Source organism: Anoplolepis gracilipes, chromosome 2 (assembly GCF_047496725.1).
Source record: "Anoplolepis gracilipes chromosome 2, ASM4749672v1, whole genome shotgun sequence".
NCBI lineage: Eukaryota > Metazoa > Arthropoda > Insecta > Hymenoptera > Formicidae > Anoplolepis > Anoplolepis gracilipes.
The window spans coordinates 7942827-7960959 of NC_132971.1; the positions used below are offsets into that span (position 1 = coordinate 7942827).

The following is an 18133-nucleotide window of genomic DNA, read 5'->3' on the forward strand; positions in this document are numbered from 1 at the left end:
GAGTAACCTTTAAAAAGTTTTAACCGTCGATCTTTATTTATTAAAAAGTTATACAAAAAAAATTTTATGAATTATACATAGAAATTTATTTATTTAAACATAATATAAACAATATAACAAAACTTAATTATTATTTATTAGATAGAATTGTTTCATAATATCAAAAAAAAACGTCAATTTGTTTATCAAAAGAATATTGTCTTTTAAATAAAAATTCAGAAATATAATGTTCGTAGTGAATTTTTTTTGTACTAAAACGTGGAATTTTGGCGCGCATTTCTCCCCACAATCTTTCTATATTTTGAGTGTGAACTCCAGTTTCGGGATCAACAAAATTTTCAGAATGATTTGTTTTTTGTTGTATATAATTTTCATTTTTGATGTTATCGTATGCACGTCACAGTCACTGTAAATAATAGAACCAAGTGCAATGTGTTTCCGAATTAATGGGAATAAAGTTTCGGAACTTCTATCTTCTACAGGACAAATAAACACACACGCGCGCGTGCGCACGCATACACATACACACACGCAAGGAGGGTCTTCGGCCCCTTCTCGCCCTTGTTCCGTCCACCTCGTTTTGCGTGGAAAGTTGCAAACCTATGTGAACTTTGCCTTGTCTTGTAACGTACATACGAAGAGAGGTGGACGAGTTGGGTGAGGAAGGGGTGGCCGAAGGCTCCCCTTGCACCCTTCCGTGGATGTGTGTGTGTGTGTGTGTGTATTTTATGAAAATATTGAAAATATATATCAAGATAAAGCAACACATATAAGAATTATGGCATTTCGAAATAAAACAGTTTTTATTTATAACTTTCTAACAAACAACGAGTAACGGCTAAAACCTTTTAAACGTTACTCAGGACAATGACCTTGACAATATATGTCGAGGTCAAGGTCATAGGAAGTAAGTCCCCTTTTCTCAAAGTTTACTATTATATTTTTGTAAATATTGTTTTTGTAGCATTTAGTGACACATGAATTTGAAATTGTCCCAATTTATGACATATGTTACGTCTGTATTATTGATAGGTGATAGGCATATAAATGTCCCTATTACTGACACGTCGTAGAAATATAAGATACGTCTCTTTACTGATACATAAATACTTTCAGTTTTTCTTTTTATCATTTAGGATAAATATTTTCTTTATATATATTCTTCATTTTAATTTTTAAAATTAATTTTTTAAATTCTGTATGTTTACTTAATTCTATAACAAATTAAAGAATCACAAAGGAATCAAGTGTCTTGCATGTGACAAACATTTGTATGTGACAATTAATAGGTTAAGAAGTCTATCGACTGTCACAAATTGGTATAGAATCATGAGTGACCCTATTACTGACTTAAATATAAGAATTTATAGATTAGGAACTCGTATTTGTATTAATTTTCTAAATTTTGGAAAGATAAGTTATGATATTGATGCTATTCCTTAATTTAATAAAGATTAATATTTATAAATTACATTTTTTCTTTAAGAATAGAAACGTTTTTATCGTTTTACATCATATTTATTTCGATTGTCAGTAATAAAGACAAATATTTTTAGTACCGATTAGTGACACATGCATACTTAAAAAAATATGTATTTAGTGACGTTTTCAGCTTACTCACAATGTTCCTTAATATATATTTAACTTTTAATATTTATTGTTTATTTACTTTTAATTTCATAATAGCTAGAATCAATCGACGGAAGAAACCATCGATATAGTTGTCGCCTCATAAGATATTAGTGAGCAAGTGCTTTAATTTTATTTAAAATTTGTTATAATAAATAATATATATAATTTTGAATACCAACACATTTTTTAGAATAAACATTAATCTATATTAATTGACTTATTGAAAAAAAGAAACACGATTGTCACAAATTGGGACACTGTCAATAATTGGGACATTTACCTTACACATTTTAAAAAAAACATAATAATAACGAAAAAGTTGTATTTATAGTCTGTTCTTATATTTTATTATCTTAGATAAGATCTTAAAATTCCATTCGGTTACCTGAACGGAATTTTAAAAAACAACTTAAAACGATTTTAAATATGTATACAAATAGACTATAAATACTTAACATTTATATAATCTTAATTTAAAAATAATAAGATATTTTATCTAGGGTTATTGCATTTATTGCACTTATATGTGTTAATTAATATAAACTATAAAACCAATGCTATAAATAATAAAGCTAATTTAATCTTTAACATACAGGGTGTCCCATTTTAATTACTCTAGTGAAATATCTCGAAAAATAAGCGTTGCCGGAAAAAAAGTTTGAAACAAAAGTTTTAGGATTTCGAGGGGGCCATAAGATGGTATCATTGATTTGATCTTGAATTTTCATTTGAAGGTTATGTGAAGGTCACGTCGATTTTTTTAAATGGTATACCCTATATATTATTACATATTCTTGTAGCTTATCTCGAGAGCTTTCCAAAACACTATAATCAAATGTTTTTTCGTGAAGTACTTTTCGAGTTATAAGGCTTCAAAGTTGCAATATTTTGACATAAAATACAAGATATCTCGTAAAATATTCATTTTTCGATTATCTTATCTTAATACTTTTATGCACAGATTAATGAGACGAATCAATTGGTGTAAAGAAAATACATAGTTATCTTTAAGAAAAAATCTGAATTTGTAACTAGCAGTTACACATTTTTACTTTAACATAATTATGCGTTTTAAGTACGCCAATTGATTTGTCTCATTATTCTGTGCATAAAAGTATTAGGGTAAGATAATCGAAAAATGAATATTTTACGAGATATCTTGTATTGTATGTCAAAATATTGCAACTTTGAAGCCTTATAAGTCGAAAAGTATTTAATAAAAAAATATTGTATTATAGTGTTTTGGAAAGCTTTGGAGATAAGTTACAAGAATATATAATGAAAAATAGTAGGTTCCATTTAAGAAATTAAAGATGATCTTTACGTGATCTTCAAACGACTGTGCAAGGTCAAACCATTGGTACCATCTTATGTCCTCTTCGAAATCATACAACTTTTGTCTGAAACTTTTTTTCCGGCAACGCTAACTTTTCGAGATATTTCACTGGAGTAATTAAAATGGGACATTCTGTATATTCCTCAGATGTCAAGTCCACCAAAAGTTTACTCAATTTTGAGTTATTAGCAGATTTGCGATACAAGCAATGCGATCTATTTTCAACTATTATAACATCACTGAGTTATCTATTTTCAAGTTCAATCACATTACATAATTAAATTATTTATATAGACCCTTATTATAATACAAATGCAAAAGTTATTTTTCAAACTTTTGTTTTTTGAACATGCACCATTTAATATCTGAGCAATTGAACTTATTTAAAATGATATTTACTTTAACTTTAATTTTAAAGTAACTTAAATTTATTATTATTATAACATTATTATAATATTTATTATTATAACACAAATATTACACTGAAAGAACGAAACCCATAATCTGACTGGACACCTTCTATACTGAACTGATTATACTATAAAAAGGGACTTGTTTGTGCGTGTGTGTGTGTGTGTTTGTGTGCGTGGTGCGTGGCGCGTGTACGCGTTTGCGCGTGTGTGTAGTGAGAATATAAGGGTTTTTCTCTCAAGCACTGAACAATAATTCTTCATCGTTTAGAAATGAGAGATCATCGTTGAGATATTATTATTTCGTCGATGGTTTTATTAATAACCTGGATTGCGTAATTCAGTGTGATGTTCAAGACACAAGCAATAGTTTTTATATTATTTATATTTTTTTGATGTGCAAAATAATAAAAATACTAAAAACTGCTATCTAAACATTATATTGTTGTAAGAGTATATTTATTGCTTCTAAAAAAGAAATTTAAATGTAAAAATATTTAATTTATTTCTTTGTGAACAGTTAGTTTGGTGCTATATAAAGTCAAAATTATAATTTTTTTTTTTTTATTTTATATTGTCAACATTGCCATATAACATCGTCATCTAACAACTAGAAAAATTTATAAATAAGAGGCAGCTGCAAAAATGTATACAGCGAATAAAATTTAGACCGATATATATACAACAATATGACTTAAAATTTTATCACGAAAAATGACACAGACATTATTTTACGTTAATAACAGTTTAAGAAACATACATATTATACCGTTTAAAAGGTGATACTCTCATCTGTTATTTGAATACAACATTGATTTATTTTTGTTGGTTTTAAGATGTGAAAAAATCATATTATTAGAAATAAAATAAATAAATATATAAATAAATAATAATAAATATTTACAGGGTTGCTACCGAAGATGTAAAATTTCTAAATAAAAGATAACATTTTCACAAATACGAATTTTTATTAAGAACCAGAAGAATAATCTGGATATAAAATAGTCACAAAAGAAGTCGACAATATTTAACACTATACGTGTTTGTCTCTGACAGATCACCTTCATGCAACATCCGTTCATGATAAAATTCCAGCGAAATAAACATTGGAAAAAACAGCAAAAGAACCTAATACAATAAATTGAAATTTTTTTCTCATTATGGCGAACTCTCCATTGGTTAAAAAATATTTCTTTCTGCTATGTATCCACTGGAGAGAACCAGCAATGACTAACGACTTGTAAAATAGCATTCCGCGAGAATACACTTACAGTTGAGTTGTGATAATACGAATATGTTAGTCGAATATTCATTATCACGATTATCGCACCGCAAACTTCTAAGCACTCAGTTTTCTCCGCTCTGACTTAATATATATAGCTTCCAAAATGCTTCCTCGTCGTCCAATTGTAATAATAAATACGGTTATTCCAAAATTTGTGTCTCATAGTACAAATGGTGTTAAATTTAAAATTCATGTACTGTGAATATAACTTCTTTCAATTCTCTGATAGATGTCCATTATTAAACTCCTCATAAATAATTAAAAAGCAACATTCGCTGATCCAAACAGTTGCCATTTTACTTGCGCTCGCAATTTGCCAACAAAGTAGTAAATTCAAATAAATATATTTTTATTTCTTTTTCTCTTTGATCGTTTTGTTTAAATTTAAACAATTCATAGATTTTCGCAGAATGTTCCATTCTTGTAAAATCGTTAAGCCGTCATTTATGGAATTATTCATTACATTCCTCTGTCATTGCTCTTATTTCCTGTTATTTTTACCCATTTATTTTTTATTCCCCGTTTTAACATCTATTCAGGTATTAACACCGATATAGCTGTAACATTTTCTCGTTACTATTTCCCACCTCTCCTCAAGGGTTTAGCAAGTATGATATGAAACTGATTCTCATTTATTTGAGTTACCAGTCACCCTTATTGTTAGCTCGGATTCAAGAGAATCTTTTATCTTTCCCTTTCTTCCCATATTAATAGGCACACTTGAGAACTGTAGTATTCTTTTCTTTAATTGTTTCTCTTTCGTCTAAAGTTCTTTCCGATTAACAATTTCATTACTTTATTTTTTTTATTATATACTTGTAGAGTATCAGAAAAATTAAGAATAAATAAATTATGCTTACAAAGTATACAAAATTGTCGGAATAATTAAATAAATCTTGTGAATCAGATTTGACGAATTTTACTATTTGTTAATTTAATCTAGACGCATTATTCAGCGATAACATTTTTCAAATTTTAATTTTTAACCTATTGTATGTACATGCGGGCGGCGAATTCTCTACTTTCAATCGTCTTTAGTCTATACACCTAAGTCTCGTTTATACGTTTTGTTTTCATTTAATTTTTCTTATTTTAATAATTATATATTGAAATAACCAGTCAGAACTTAAGATAATTTTAATGTTATAATTTTTATTATTCTAACTGATAACCTCCAAATTTGTGTAACACTCACGATATTAATTACAAACACAAATCAATATACATTACATTAATGTATTTGTATTTCTTTTTATGTTACTACCAATCGTAAAGTTAATTATATATCTTTTATATTTTAATAATAGTTTATGCATTCTTTTCATCTTAAATTTTTAATGAATTATAATGAGAAAGAAAGAGAAAGAGAAAGAGAAAGAGAGAGAGAGAGAGAGAGAGAAAGAGAGAGCGAGAGAGAGAAAGAGAAAAAGAGAGAGAGAATACATATTTATATAAATATATATAAGTAACTTAAGTATTGCAGTGTTCTTCATCGTAAATATTATAATATAAGAACATATGTTAACTGTATGCATTAACTGTATTGCAATACTTTTGCAATCTTTATATTTTTTTACTTAACAGAAGTAATAAAATATAAAGTTTGTTATTTAAAACAAAATAATTGCAATTTCAGCTTGAATAAAAATTACGATTAGAAAAAAGTTTATGAATTTGTTGTAAAAAAACCGACGCGGAAATATTGCCTACTAAATCTTTTTTTCACACCTGACGAGTCATGCAGTTCTTTCTGTATCTGCTGCAAAGTCTTGCCTTTGGTTTCAGGTACGTAGAAAAACGCGAATAAAGCACCAGCGAAAGTGCACGCCGTAAATATCCAGAACGGTGTTTGTATGCCAAAATTATCGGCTACAACCAGATACATTTTTGTCACACCGAATATAATGGTACAAGCTGTGATAAGATTTATCATACTACCGAGAGCTTTTACGTTTGTAGAAAATAGTTCACTTTCCATGACCAACGGTAACGGAGATAGACCTATAGAGAACATGATTATGTACATGATTACACCGACAGCAGGCAACCAGGTTACATTGCTAGTGTTCACATCATCATGCTGTAATTGGAAATATATCGCGATCATGGCGGTTGAACAGGCAGAGCCGATTGTGGAGATGATCAGCGGCAATTTCCTGCCGTTGCGATCGATAATAAACATACAAATAATTGTGCTAATCATTTGTACCGCTCCCAGTATCATGGTTAAATACTTCCCATCTAACTTACTATTTGTCTGATCAAAAATTAACTCAGCGTATTGTTCCACGGCCGAAATACCGCTCATTTGGTGAATAATCATTAGAGATATTACTGTTATTAAGGCTCTGTAAAATCAAATTTACACATTTTAAATACTTCTACAATAGGATAATAGTTTCAAAGTTATCAGAAGTTACTATAATTAGAGATCCTCAAGTAAGAGTCTAGACATAGTGACGTAACATGGTAACAAAGTTTGAAAACAAGGTACGTAATTAGAGAGAAGAGAGATATGTATGTATCTTCTTTCTATACGTACTATGGTATATAAGATAATTTGTATGACATATAAGAAAGGTAAGTAATAATATATAAAAAATTATAATATAATTATTCTATTTTGATTTAATAATAAAATAATTTAATAACAATAATAATTAATAATAATAAATAGTAATAATAATAATAGTAATAATATAATAATTATTATTATTATATAGTTATTATAATAATCATTATTAACTTTAACCTTTCTTTTTTAACTCAAAATTTAAATTTTTTGAAAAATAATTTTTTTTATTTTTACATTATGTCGTTATAGTAAATGTTACAAATTATATTAACATAAAATTTTAAAATTATTTATAAATATTTATAGAAAATTAATTTAAATATGTGTAACTAATTTATTTTATATACTCGTCACAAAATATAAAATTTTAATCTACTTTTACTAAAATAATTTATATCTAATTTATATTTTACGCTAAAATTTTCGTACTTCAATACTAATTGATTCCGCAATTGTATGTCATGACTAATCAACCGTTAGTCGTTCAAGGCCAGACTCTTACTTAAGGGTCTTTAACTATAATTCTTTGCCTTCTTTATGCAAAGAATTATAATTTATTCACAGAAGTGTTACAAAATTTATAAATATATGTTATATATAAATTTCACATAGCTAAGAAAAAGTCTTAATAAATATTTAGTTTGCAGATTTATATAATATAAAATATATAAAAGTATATAAAATATTTTAATTAGAATATACTTTTCTTAAATTTATGTTTATACAATGCATACATTTATAAATTTTGCAACATTTCTTTAAATATTATAATATATATACATATTAATTTTATATGATTCATTAAATCCCACCAATATTACATTTATAATATTATATTAATATTTATAAAGAAAACATTTTTTTAATATTAACGTATACTATAATTATAAAAATTCATTTGTAAAAAACTTCATTAACAAAATTTTTAAAACAAATTATAAATCACACCCCGTTTATATCATATACATATAGCTAAATATAGAAAATAAAATAATAAAGAAAATAATTATATTTTTGAAGATTATATTTATTTAATTAAATGTCGTTCATTCAATTATATGACAAAACAAAATTTGATATTTTACCTGCGATTTCCAGGCACACGTAAAAGTTCTCGAAAACCAGTATTATTTGTCAAATCAAATTGTACAGACCGTTCAATATCATCTGCTTCTTTATAAACATCACTTTTGCCTCTCAACTGAATGAGAGAAGTTATAGCCTTCTGTCTGGCATTACGGCGCATCAATTGATACGGGGATTCCGGTACCCAGATGGAAGTAATCAAAAGCAAACAAGGCGCCGCCAAGGACACAAAAGCAAGATTTCTAACTGATAGAAATGGACCTATCACGTACTCAATTGCAGTGCCAAATTTTGAAGTGACTGTTAACATGGCTGTCAAAATACCACGAATATTCGCTGGTGAAATTTCACCAATATATATTATTATCGCCGAATGAGCAATACCTGCAGATAATCCGCCCAAAAATCTCGATATATACAACTCCTGAAAAACACAGAAAAAATAAGAACATTAATAGATGTATTGTGTCAAATTGTAGCTCATTTTAATGTTTTCAGAATTCAAAAAGATAATGGTAACACTTTTATTAAACATAAACATATTGGTTTCTATATAGTTAAAAATTGCTTATTTATGCTTTCATTTTCCTCCCCCCTCTAAAAACTAATTTTAATTTATTTTACTTTAATATCTTTTAATTGTTTTAATGATAAACATAATATTATTCAGAAATCTTATATAGTTTTAATGTAATTTAGCGCTTACGTAATTATTCATATTGTAAATATTTTGAAATGTGATTTTAATAATTTTTTTATGAAATATTTTTTAATAGTAATTGAAAATTTTCGAAAGAGAAAGCTAAATCTTCTGATAATCCAAGATTTATTTATTGTTTTTGATTATTATTTTTATTACAGTGACATAAATAACAAAAAAAAATATGTAAAGAAATATTTTTTTTTCATTTTAATTGTAAGATACAGTTGACAAAATATATTGAGATTTTTTGAGTATTATTATTTTGTAGTTTTTTACAGTATGTAACAACTTTTACGAATTTTGTTTTTAATATATTTCATGTTCATAAAACTGAATTGAGGCTGTTTATAAAATAGATTTAAAAAAAAATATTATTTCAACAATCGTCAGATAATAATTAGATGACAATCAAATAATAATATTTTTATAAAATAAATGTAAGTATTTCATGTTCTCGTCGCATGCAAATCACAGAGAAAACATATACATATAATTTTCCGTAGATATTAAAAGTTATTTGGAAATTAAAAGTTTGTTTATAAATTGTAACATAAAATTTAATTTTAAATTGCACTGTTTTCAAAGAAAATCTTTAAAAAACTATATTATATACATAAAATATACAATGCAAACATGCTAGTCAAATTCTTGAGATAGAAATTCTGAATTTATGACAAGTAAAATGAACAAACAGAGAATAAATTTGAATTCTTAATATTAAAATATGATTTGAACATATTTGATATATCATTTTGTTTTTACATAAATATATTGTAGCATAAATATAGAAGTTATATAATTACCCATGATGATGTTGCAAAGGCAATCATCAACCAACAAATAATTGAAGGTACAGCCGCAAATAACATGGTGTTTTTTCTGCCAATAACATTCACTAAAATGGCACAAATAATAGTACCCACCAATGCACCTATTATAAGTAAAGATGATACCCAAGATGCTTCTTCCAGAGTCAAACGCATAGGATATGTTTCATTTTTTCCTTGTATCAATACAGGCAAAGATGGTGATGCCCAACCAAAATGTTGGCCAATTGTTAGCATACCTAGATTTCCTAGTAAAATAATTAAATTTTAGAACTGATATGTATCGGGTTTGGGAGTTGTCACATAAAATTTATATTTTTGTAACAGTTTTTATTACAATTTAATAATTTTAATATTATATTAAAATTGAAATTTTTAAATATATAGACAATTTTCTTTAAGTTTTATTTAATATATATTTAATATATTATTTTTAATAATACTTAAGAAAAAACAAGGCTATGAGAGCTTATCGACATTATTAACTATACATAAAAAAATAAAAAATAGTAAAAATAGAAGATTTAATTGATTTATTAGAAGAATAGAAATAGAAGATATAATTAATTTATAGAGAGCTTGAATAATATACCAATTTATTACATGTTGGGCTGAGAAAGATGCGTTACCGGAAACCTTCGTTTTTCACGTATATTAAATTTCAATTTGGAATCGAATCAGTGAAATTACTTAAGCTATGGATAAAGATTCGCAAAAATATTATTACCACCAAACTGAGGTTAAAATTCTTACGGAATTGTCAGGGCCAACGAGTTTTTCCCGCCCATATAGAAACATTATTAGTGAAACATGTGAATAATTTCAAAGACTGTAATTCCATGCATAACTTTAGAACCATTAGGATTGATTTTTTAAAAAAACTCCAACAATTGGAAATTAATGACGCATATAGGACTATAAAATATAATCACAATCACATTTACAGTACCACACAACGAATTTTAAGTAGCATTCCAGAACACATATGTATAAAATTTTTCGACAAACAAGAGCACTCGTTACGCTCTTTCCACCACAATACAACTAGACGTTTTGACCGGAAGCTCAAATCTATTGTCGAAAAAATAATCAACAATCTTAACATAAAACCAATTCATTACTTCATCCCACACCAATCATCTTTCGAACTAAATATGAGGACGACACCACCTATCCGGAATACCGCTTTACCTGACCAACACACATCTAAACAGAATACCAACAATATTATCGTTAACGTCAAACCATCTTTGTTTGATAGATTTGTTTTTGACTATTCGGAAATTAATGGAAAATGGTTCGTGAATTTGTCATCAACACACATACCAAAAAACATTAAATACATCCTACAGTTAGGGGGCAATTTCAGCTTACCAATGACAAATATTACCAGATTGACAACAGAATTTATAATCAATTACGAAAACAGCCTTAAAAAATTGCCGGTTGATAAACGCATTACCGTTAGGAGTAGATCTAATAATATTATTCATGCTTTACCATCCTACCAATACTCACTCACGAAGACACACCTTGCATTAATTAGACTTAACAACATTACAAGGAAATTCCTCGCAGAAAACAATAACCTCATTATCACAAGGGCAGATAAGGGGAACATCACTGTTGCTCTAGAAAAAACTGAGTATTTTAAAAAAATGAATGCAATGTTAAATGATGATGGAACATATACTAAGGTTACTAGAGATCCAACAAACAAAATAATTTCACGTTTACGGGAACTACTTACTAGGTGGAAAAGAGATTCATTACACCGGCCACGTATCGTTCTCTATCGTTTAGTGAGGACTCACTTCCCCGAGCATACGGCTTATCAAAGGTACATAAACAACATTGCTTTTAGACTCATTGTTTCATCAATAAATAGCCCTCTATATAACCTAGCAGTGTTCCTACACAAAATAATGAAAAATAGCTTTCCTGTAGCGCATAATTTCGTGGAGAATAGTTTCGAACTAGTCAAAAAATTAGGTAATATCCAATTAACCAACGATTATAAGTTGATATCTCTTGATGTGGTATCACTGTTCACAAATATCCCTACTGAGCTGGCTATGGAGAGTTTGTCGGACAGGTGGATCTATATCAAAGATCACACAGATATTCCAGAAATAGAATTTTTATCCAGTGTAAAATTCATATTAGACTCTACATATTTCACCTTTAACGGTATGTGTTTCCAATAAATATATGGTACACCGATGGGTTCACCCCTCTTACCAATAATAGCTGATATAGTGATGCAGGATATTGAAAAAAGAGCTCTAAGTATTTTAAAGTTCACCCCCCCCCTTTCTACTTTAGATGAAAAAAGAGCTCTAAGTATTTTAAAGTTCACCCCCTACTTTCTACTTTAGATATGTAGACGATATAATTACCGCATCACCGAATAACTGTATTTTGAACGTACTTAATAAATTTAACTCATTGCACCTGAAATTACAGTTCACATTAGAGGTAGAGACTAATAACATTCTCAACTTTTTGGAAGTCTCGATTATATCCAAGAACAACAAGCTTCGTTTTAATTGGTTTCATAAACCGATATACTCGGGGAGATATTTACATTACTTCTCACAACATCCAGACTCCCAAAAAAAGACTACAATCTTTAACTTGGTTGATAGAGCCTTTTTACTTTCACACCCTATTTACCATTGCGATAACATCATGTTGATTGTTAATATTTTACTCATGAACGGATATCCTTTAAAATTTATATTTACCAACGTTACACATAGGCTTAAATATTTGCTACATGGTCCAAAAAGTGGTTAATAACACGAATAACAATAATGATCCAAAATCTTACTTCAAGGTACCGTTCATCCTCTCATTAACAAACAAATTAGTGAATGTACTGAATGATACAGATACAACATTGTCTTATTATAGCATCAACAAATTAAATACTATTGTAAAGAGACATAAAGATGTTATCCCGACCTATTCTAATACGAACGTGGTGTACAAGATTGATTGCAATGACTGTGATGCATCCTACGTCGGACAAACTAGTAGGAAACTAAGTACTATCAATGAACACAAAAAACATATAAATAAAAATACAGCAAATAAGTCGGTTATCACGGAACATAAGTTAAATGAAAATCATGATTTTAAGTGGGATGAAGTGAGAATATTAGATAGAGAAACGTATTATAACAAAATATTGATTTCAGAAATGCTACACATTAAACGACAAAAAAAACGGCATTAATTTACAAAAAAATACAGAATGTTTTCCAGATATATATACTGAAGTAATAAACAAGCTTCCACCGATTTGAGGGTCATGCATGGAGATAAAAACAGAAAAAAAACAAAAAAACATAATACACAACAACTGTTATTTTCGTCATTCGTTTTCCGAACGCTGTGAAAAATAGTCAATACATAAATAATTATAAAATAATATACAACAATTCCCTGTGTGGATCTGATGGCGACGGGCTGTTATGCGGAGATGTCTCGCTTAGCGATGTAAGCTTTTATACTTGTTTATTTAACCAATTTTAATATTTGACATGTTTTAATATTTGACAACCTTTTTTGAACCTACATTGCTCGCGTGTTGTCTTTACAGACAGTTAACAGTCACAGTTTTTGGCTTTAAGCCCATTAACTTCAAAGTTTAAAAAACTGTTTAACATTCTGTTAATCGAATTATGAAATTACCAACGCCGCTTACTATCCACCGGCTTCTTTGGCTGTTCTCGAAAATATGTTTCTGTAATTAACTCTACGTACATCGATTAAATAAGTTAAGATCCGACCGAACAAGTAATATCCTTAATTTCCGAGTTACATATGTCACTTCTTGTGTCACTTTCTGTTTATTTATAATTTTATTTATTGCTAATATTGCGCTGGAGACGACTCAAAAAGAGAGTCGAAACGTCCGCACACTAATTATAATTTATCATGTTACTTAATTTTTCATGTTAATTTTACATGTTACTTGATTTACATTTAATATAATTATGTTTGTTTTTACCAATCTGTTGTCCTTTCAGTTTGTCCTTTACTTCTATTTTTACTATTTTTTATTTTTTTATGTATAGTTAATAATGTCAATAAGCTCTTATAGCCTTGTTTTTTCTTAAGTATTATTAATTTATAGAGAGCTTGAATAATATACCAATATATTATTTTTGTATATGTATAATTTGCAAGAATAAAATTTTCTTTTAAATATGTATTTTTTTAACTTGACGTAAAATATAATTTAAATATAATATAATAAATCATATAATAAAAACTGTATAACATAATAGATGAAAAATATTATGTATATTTATATTTACTTATGCAAAATATGAACTCGATTTATTGCATTTTATTGCATATTTTATAAATTATAATAATGTTACACATAAAAATAATAATAATACGATTATAATAATGTTGAAAGATGTCAAGGAACAATTTGAAGTTTGGAGAAACTGTTAAACTATTAGCGTTTGTCAATTTTAACACATACGCACAGAGAAAAATAGGAATCTGTTTGTCTTTCTTGCATATATCTTGGACATACTTTTAGTTCATGGAAAACAATGGTATTCCTCTTCCATATGTATGCTCTAAGATAGGGTAAACTAGGATATGATGGCCATACGGAAAAGATGGCCATAGGCTATAATTTTTTCAATAACCGTAACATAGTGCGCTTTTTGAGTCATTATCAAAGATAATCGATATTTACAGTAGTTTATATGCATACATTATTCGAAATAACGATATTGTGAATCTTATATCACATTTTTACTTTTGACTACCTGCATAGTTTTACATTTGTCCACTAAAAACTGTTATAACGTCGAATAAATCACAGTTAAGCTATCGTAATCGACGTTAGACCTATTATAAAAATATGTAAATTGTTATATGATCTATAATTTTTATATTCGTTTTCACTATTTTTTTTTATAAATATTATGGCCATCTTTTCGTCACTATGGTAATCTTTTCCTTAGTTGAGTAAGATGGCCAATGCTTATGTTGAACTATTTTGATAATATAAAATTTCTATAAAATATTTTCCTTTTAATTTCGATAATATTACGTAATTTAATCTTCAGTGAAGATATAATATGTCAAACATAAATAAAAATTAACAAAAATAAAAATATGTTTTTTGCATTTTAAAAAACTATGGCCATCTTACTCAAGTTTACCCTATATATATATATAAAAAGTAAACTTGAGTATATATATATATATATGAGCTTCCACAAAAATTGCCTATTTTGAGTCCCGCGAATTTGGAATTGTCTTGTTTGCCAAATGATACTTTATAATGAAAAATCAATCACAATTAATTTTTAAGTTGAGTCGACAATTGGTTTTAGAGATATGAGCGGTCAAAGTAGTCAAAATTCATAATTTTAATAACATATCTCTCGTATACAGATAAAACGGGTTAAACTGAGCAAAAGTTCTGTATTGTTTTGCAAATTTCGGAATAATTATTGAGAAATTAATTTAAAAATATTAACCAATTCGCGCCAATATATTAGCGCTCAGCGAAGAAAAGAACCTGCTATCATTCGGTCGCTAGGAGTACAGCGAGAGAAGACAGCCCACTGTTACAAGAAATTCTTTACGTCTTACCGGACATCCTGTATATATATATATATATATATATATATATATATATATATATATAATAATTGTTTACATACATATTTATATAATAATTTCTAATCTAATTTTTCTCTTTATAAAAAATGGCATGAAACTTTGAACGCGAATATATTAAAGCGTTAAAGCTTTTTTCCCCAATGTTAATTAACTGTTTTTGTTATGCACTGTGATTTACTTCATTTGTGTTATATAAGTACATCATATGTAATATATATATATATATATATATATATATATATATATATATATATATTTATGATATATGTACCTTTCTTTACTTGTATCTCTATTTTTCTTCTTTTTTTTGTTTAACCTATTCCTTCTTTCTCCTTTTTTTCTATTCTTCATCTACGTTAATTTATCTTTATATTACGTAAACTATTGTAATTAGACAAACCGTCAAAATTTACATAACAAGTTGATAGCCGCAAGCAACACGAATGTTACAAGTCGCAGCGCACACAAACGAGATATCCAATTAACATCGTGGAAAAAAGGCCTCAACACTTTGATGTATTCGAGTTCGAGGTTTCACACACTTTCTAGAAGGGCATTACTATAATTTGATATTTCTAAAAATATACATTTAAAATTAATTTAAAAGGCAATATAAATATAATTGTTTTATGTATTATAAGCTTTTAACACTATTGAGTATACGAAGAAAGAGTATACAAAGTTAAAGTGATAACATAATACTAATAAAAATTAGTACGCTCCAAGAAATAAAAGATGAAAAAAATATAAAAAACATTTCACAAATTAAATATAAAAAGAGTTTAAATAATATTGTACGTTTCTAAAAAAATAATTTCTAATTTATTTTAAGTTTAATTATATATTAATAATGAGAATCAAGCCAGTTACATGCAATAGTTTATTTATTTGTCTAATTATTCCATAAAACATACCTGCTACAGCAGCAAGATATATTTTCTTCATCTTTACAATATGATTACTAGTTTCACGTGTAAACGTTAAATGAATTTACAAAAACAAACTGACTAAATTTTGTTCAAGTAAAAACATTTCAGATAATGCTATCAGATCAATTTTTGCCAACACATTACGCCAACACATTACACATTTAAAAAAAAATAATAATGTTGAAAAAGCTGTGTTTATAGTCCGTTCTTATATTTTATTATCTTAAGTAAGTTTTAAAATTTTATTCGGCTACCTGAACGGAATCTTAAAAAACGACTTAAAATGATCTTAAATATAAAAATGAACTATAAATACCTAACATTTATATAACCTTAATTTAAAAATAATAAGATATCTTATCAAGTATTATTGCACTTATTGCACTTATACACAGTAGAAAATTTTGTGTTAAATTTAACACATTTCTCGTGTCCTAATTTATCCACTCTAATTTTAATGTTAATTTAACAGAAAGCAAATATGTAAACAAATAACACAAATAATATGTAAAAAGTTAACACAAAAATGTGAATTAATGTAAGATTTATTTGTTAATTGTGTTGTTTTAACTCTTAGAAACGGTGAATATTAACTAATATTAAGAAAGTAAATATTAAGAAATAACGAAAAATAAAATAAATAAATAAATATATAAATAAATAATAATAAATATTTACAGGGTTGTTACCGGAGATGTAAAATTTCTAAATAAAAGATAACATTTTCACAAATATGAATTTTTATTATGAACCAGAAGAATAATCTGGATATAAAATAGTCACAAAAGAAGTCGATAATATTTAACACTATACGTGTTTGTCTCTGACAGATCACCTTCATGCAACATCCGTTCATGATAAAATTCCAGCGAAATAAACATTGGAAAAAACAGCAAAAGAACCTAATACAATAAATTGAAAGTTTTTTCTCATTATGGCGAACTCTCCATTGGTTAAAAAATATTTCTTTCTGCTATGTATCCACTAGAGAGAACCAGCAATGACTAACGACTTATAAAATAGCATTCCGCGGGAATACGCTTACAGTTGAGTTGTGATAATACGAATATGTTAGTGGAATATTCATTACTATGATTATCTTACCGCGAACTTCTAAGCATCCAGTCTTCTTTGCTCTGACTTAAAATATATAGCTTCGAAAATCCTTCCTCGTTGTCAAATTGTAATAACAAATACGGTTATTCCAAAATTCGAGTCTCATAGTACAGATTTTAAACTTAAAATTCATGTATTGGGAATATAACTTTTTTCAATTCTCTGATAGATGTCCATCATTAAGCTCCTCATGGATAATTAAAAAGCAACATTTGCTGATCCAAGCAGTTGCCATTTTACTTGCGCTCGCATTTTGCCAACAAAATAGTAAATTCAATTAAAGAATTCTTTATTTCCTTCCTTTCCTTGATCATTTTGTTTAAATTTAAACAATTCATAGATTTTCGCAGAATGTTCCATTCTTGTAAAATCGTTTAGCCGCTCATTTATTTATGGAATTATTCATTACATTTCTCTGTCTTTTTTCATTGTCAGTCGCTCTTATTTCCTGTCACTTATTTTTACCCATTTATCTTTTATTCCCCGTTCTGACATCTATTCAGATTATTTATTAACACCAATAAAGCTGTAACATTTTCTTGTTACTATTTTCCACCTCTCCTCAAGGAT

At 27.5% G+C, this 18133-nt stretch overlaps 1 protein-coding gene across 1 annotated transcript; it reads right to left on the reverse strand.

Annotated features, from left to right (window-relative positions):
- Positions 1-6145: 6145 nt before the first annotated feature.
- LOC140676086 (facilitated trehalose transporter Tret1-like) lies at positions 6146-16490 on the reverse strand. Its single transcript, XM_072910762.1, has 4 exons — positions 16433-16490; positions 9831-10102; positions 8324-8748; positions 6146-7011 (listed from the first exon to the last, which is right to left on the reverse strand). Exons 1-4 carry the CDS (start codon positions 16461-16463, stop codon positions 6330-6332), a joined length of 1410 nt encoding a protein of 469 aa, XP_072766863.1. The 5' UTR covers positions 16464-16490; the 3' UTR covers positions 6146-6329.
- Between the last annotated feature and the right edge of the window lie 1643 nt (positions 16491-18133).

What these genes read in the sequence shown, in the direction of transcription:
- LOC140676086 (XM_072910762.1), bottom strand. Translation starts at nt 16,463, where the DNA reads ATGAAGAAAATATATCTTGCTGCTGTAGCAG. An exon ending in CCTTTGCAACATCATCATGG is followed by an intron (nt 8,749 to 9,830) that starts GTAATTATATAA and finishes TGTGTTTTTCAG; the next exon opens with GAGTTGTATATATCGAGATT. An exon ending in CGTGTGCCTGGAAATCGCAG is followed by an intron (nt 7,012 to 8,323) that starts GTAAAATATCAA and finishes TTGATTTTACAG; the next exon opens with AGCCTTAATAACAGTAATAT.